The 5,147-nt window shown below is 41.7% G+C and overlaps 1 protein-coding gene across 1 annotated transcript; it reads left to right on the top strand.

Annotated features, from left to right (window-relative positions):
- Nucleotides 1–2,148: 2,148 nt before the first annotated feature.
- On the top strand, nt 2,149–4,376 carry LOC130712220 (uncharacterized). The gene is made up of 4 exons (XM_057562059.1): nt 2,149–2,687; nt 2,780–2,873; nt 2,987–3,388; nt 3,474–4,376. The coding sequence occupies exons 1-4, from the start codon at nt 2,149–2,151 to the stop codon at nt 4,374–4,376; spliced, it is 1,938 nt and encodes a 645-aa protein (XP_057418042.1).
- The last annotated feature ends 771 nt before the right edge of the window (nt 4,377–5,147 follow it).

The following is a 5,147-nucleotide window of genomic DNA, read 5'->3' as shown; positions in this document are numbered from 1 at the left end:
CCGATCATACATTAAAATTATGTTTCTGCTACCATTACTGGTCCATAAAATATTAAAATTATGTATTATACACAAGTTTAATGGATGAGCACTGTCAGTGTAAATAAGTTTTACACCGTCATCTAATTATTGTATGCCACGTGAGATTTTAGTTTAATTACAATTTTAGTTTCTGATGTGACGGAAAACAATTGGACGTCTGTGTAATGAAAGTTTACAATGAAAGTGTATCTTCCCTTTTCTCATTATACATTAAAATGCATTAATCATTGTAGCTACAAGTGTAAGCGAAGGTTTAATTAAATCTAAATTAATAGACTTAAATTGTAGAAATGGTAGAGAATATTCCACGTGTGCAATCAAAGCCCAGAAATGCTTCCTATAGTGCCATGTGGAAAAAATGGAGCATATTAACAACAAATTTTATTACTGAGTACACACTATTTATTGACAACGTTCGAGCAATTGTGATCCCCAATCTTGATCAATGATGCCTCGGATCTGGGCCCATAGGACTGAGACGATTAAGCTTGTAATGGGTGTTCTCCTTTCCTTTGAGTCCTGCCAAAATCCCATCATAACCCAATGATTTGGTGGCCTGGCCTTCAATGGGTGAAGGTAAAGAACGAGCTTCAGAAATCACAACCAAGCACAACACCAAGATCGTGCACAACCAGAACCTTGACATTGCCATCTTATTTAAGAGGAATTTTTGCAGTAGAACAACAATACAGTTCTAATGCTTTGAGGCAAAACTATATAAGCATATTTAGCCAATTGATGTTGTGCCATAATTAATATAATGAATCTCTCTGCATATTGTGCCATAATTAATATAATGACATTGGCCAATTGGTTTTTTTGGGTTTCACTTGCATAACATGAGGCATGCAATGACGGTTTCAATTTTAATTTTTCATCATTAATTCTCCAATAGTTGATATTGATGAACTGGACCATACTTTCAACTTTGGACAGACATAGCTTGAACGTACATCTTTAAATCCCCACTATGTACCAGCGAAAAAGTGTGTGTGTGTGGGTGCTATGTTACGTGTACTTTTATGATATGACCTACATATTAAAGTCAGGCTTTTTTTTCTGAATGGCGTGAAAGAAAATATTAATTGGAGAAAGGGGGTGAAAAAAAAACAAAATTAGCTGTCTGGGGTAGTTTTCTTTTAGCATTCGAGAGATTCCATGCGAATCCTAATAGGACAAACAACTTTTCCAGAACTGAATGACATGAAGTCAGGTTGACCAGGTACCATTCGTAGGAAACCTTGCGAATCCTAATAAGACAAGGAGAATCAGGTGCACCAGGAGAGATTCTCCTCCTTCCCGATGCAGTTTGACTGAGGAACAAGGGGCATTCGCAACAAAGCTCGCGAATGGCTGTCATTGGATGGGACGTAGCAGAGCTTGCAGGCATGCAGAGGCATGCAGAGGCTTTCGTAGCCTGCCACGCGAATAGCTTGTCGGCCACGATCAAAGCATGCACAGGCATTCGCACTTGACCTCGCGAATGGCTTGTTGGCTATGTTCTGCATTTCTGGCGGTCTGAAACCCCTATAAAAAGACCCCCAGAAATGTTGAAGCCTCATTTCTTTCAAGCCTCATTTCTCAACTTCACCTCTCCAACTCTCTCAATTCTCAACTTTCAAGCCTCATTTCTGAACTCTCAAGTGATAAGTTTGATACCTCTCAAGCTCTACCTACCCTCAAACTCTCTCAAGTGTAAAAGTCTCTATATTGTTGGTAATTATTTCTAACTCTATCTCTCATTCTAACCTTTCAAATATTATAGTTTATCATTTGTTTTTGAGTCTCAAACTTTCTTTGATGCCTAATTTTCGGTTGCATGTTATTACTTCATGAAGGTTTTGTAAATGGCGGATGAAGCAGTGCTAAGTCTCGGTCCAAAAAATCCGACGTTGTTGGTGAAACAAAACAAACATGTGTCGGGATATGTTTGGAACCAAACAAGTAAGAAAGTCTTGAAGCTGAGATTACCCCACATTCCTTTGGATGGTGTCCCTTCGATTGGCCGGATTTTACGAGGTCGCTCTATGTGGTTCTCTCAAACAAGACAAAGTGTTGATATCCGCATTGGTGGAGCGTTGGCGGCCCGAGACGCACACCTTTCATATGCCGTTTGGAGAGTGCACCATCACTCTTCAAGATGTTGTCGTTCAGCTGGGACTAAATATTGATGGGCAACCTGTTACCGGGGTGACATGGTGTGACTGGTCTGATCTCGTTACTCGTGCGCTAGGAGTCACTCCACCGCGACGTGCTATTAGAGGAAGTTGTTTAAACATGAGATGGTTAAACCAGTGTTTTGATTTTCAAAACCTAGGTGCACTTGGGCCGGCAGAAGCTGAATTTGCTGCAAGAGCATTCATTTTGCGCTTGATTGGCACTTTCTTATTACCCGACCACTCGGGATCAAATGTGCCTCTAAGATATCTACTACTAATAGAGAATTTAGCTCTGGCCTCCACGTACAGTTGGGGTTCGGCTGTGCTTGCAACTCTCTATCATGAGTTATGCCATGCAACCGGTTATGAACGACAAGAAATCGGTGGTTGTACTTATTTGCTCCAAATCTGGGCTTGGGAAAGGATTCCAATGACTGCCCCTGAAATCATACCGATATTGCAAATCGGCTGCCCCATCGCAGGAAGGTATGCACGTAATTTACAAGAAGTTATATTTATTTGTTCACATAAATGCGACAAAATAAGCCGTTAATAATTTACCCTAAATTTTATTTCAGGTGGGGAAGAAACCCAAATCGTGTTGACGTTGGTCGTCAAACGAATCAAATTGATTTGTGGCGGATCAAGCTCGACGAACTGAGAGCTGAAGACGTAAGTTAGTTATGCTAATATTATATTACGCTAATATTATATTATTTTGATATCTTGTCTCAATCATTTTATGTTTATGTTCTTAATTTTTTTCGTCTAATTTGGATGTGTAGTTTGTCTGGAGGCCATACCCAGATCATGTTATAAATTCGCTACCGGAACGGTGTTGGCAAAGTATGCACTTGTGGAGATCAGTTGTGCCAATGATATGCTACACCTTTGTTGAGTGGCACCAACCGGATAGAGTCTTGCAACAGTTTGGCATGTTTCAGGGGGTACCTGACCCACCATATCAAATTGATAAACTGCATGACATAACTTTGGCGGGGAAGGAACAGGAAGATTGGGTTACAGCCATGATGCCCTTTATACAGGTGTGGGGGCAAAGACACCAAAGGATAGTTCAGCAACCCGTGGTTAATACGTTAGCTGGCCCTAACGACCGTTACATGAAGTGGTACGCCCAACATTCCATTCGTTGGCTGACGCGTCAGAGTTCGACAACAGGGCAAATTGTAATGTTATATAACCTTTGCTTCTCTTTGTTCCTATGTTTGTAAATTTTGAAATACTAACTTTCTTATTTATTCACTAATGTAGGGTGAAAACATTCAACATGTGTGGTATGGACTTTCTGACGTCGATCGCGGTATGTATACACCTGAGGAAATGCAAAGCCAAGCCGCGCGTTGCCTTACTTTATGTCACCAGCTGGACAGGATTACTGTTCCTGCCGCGTCAGTTGAACTCATGCCTATGGACTTACCACGTCCCACAATTGAATACGTACCACATGTTGGAAGAGCAGAAGCACAGGGTTTGGGCAAGTATTGGAAAGAGGTGCATGCTCAGGATGTGACTATACATGGAGGTACTCTACCACCTCGAGAGGGCGAGTACTCGTTGTATCCCCTACATCAGGGTGATTCATACCGACAATACCACTTTGGTGGTGGGTCGAGACAGCCTGCAAATGAGTCAGGGTCATCTGGTAGTTCCCAACACTACCAAGAGCCACAGATGCAGATGCCGGAGTCACAACCATATTCTGGCTCACAGTCATACATTCCGGACATGCCGTTTGGTGAATCACAGTCACAACAATATTTTCAAGAGGAGCCTCATTCGATTTATGACCAGTTCAGGACACCGGAAATGCAGCACATTGATCCCCAAGGATGGAGCCCTGTACCTGGATGGGGAGGCGGTGGTGTAAGTGAAGTGTTGGAAATTCCCCGAGCTTCTGACGTGTTGAATCCCCGACCATCATTCTGGAATGTTGCCAACCCAGATGCGATCAGCAATGCACAGGCTAGCTTTGTGTTTGACTTGAACCAAGCATCTGGAGTAGGAGACAATGAGTCCAACATCCAACATGGACTTTCTTATGGCCAAGGTAGCCAACATGAGAACCAAGCAGAGCAGGAAGGTAGGCCATATCGAGTAGCGAGAGACACACCTTGGCCTGATTGCGGAACAGGATCCCATCGAACTCATCATTGATCTATTGTACTGTTTTTTGTTAATTAATGAATATGATGGAAAAACATTAGTTTAATTCAACAAACACACAACATTGTTTGAAGGTCCAAAACACACGTATCAAGCGTAAAAACCATGACCAGGAGCTCAGATTTTCCCCCTCGACAATTGCAAATGCAATTGGCAAAACATTGTTGTTCCCGTCCTGTGTTGTTGCGATGAGTAAAGTTCCACTATACTTGCCGTAGAACCATGTCCCATCAATCTGTATCACAGGCTTGCAGTACTCGAAAGCATCACAACATTGTTTGAAGGTCCAAAACACACGTTTAAATGTCTTTGAACCAACAACTACATTACCATTACAATCGATAATGTCACTTGTGGATATTGCGTAATAGGACCCAGGGGAAAACCGAAGCATATAATTCAGCCATCTAGGGAGCAAGTCATATGACTCTTCCCAGTCACCAAAGATCTGTGCAACCGCTCTCTGCTTCGCTTTCCAGGCTTTAAAGTATGATACTTTATACTTGAGCACACCAGTGATCCTCTCTTGAATAAGAGAAACAGGTACAGTAGGATGGGTACGTACCATATCTGCAGCATTAGAAGAAAGTCATAAATTACTAAGTATTTTTAAGGGTAACAAAATAATAATCATGAGAAAATATTGTACCAAGAATGAATGAACAGATAAAGTCGGATGTCATCTTCTTATGGTCCTGTGACGCTATCGTATTGATGCATGTATGCTGACCGCCCCACCTAGTTACCGTCCACATTCCAGTT

This window comes from Lotus japonicus, chromosome 4 (genome assembly GCF_012489685.1).
Source record: "Lotus japonicus ecotype B-129 chromosome 4, LjGifu_v1.2".
Lineage (NCBI taxonomy): Eukaryota > Viridiplantae > Streptophyta > Magnoliopsida > Fabales > Fabaceae > Lotus > Lotus japonicus.
This window is presented reverse-complemented; position numbering and strand designations above follow the sequence as displayed.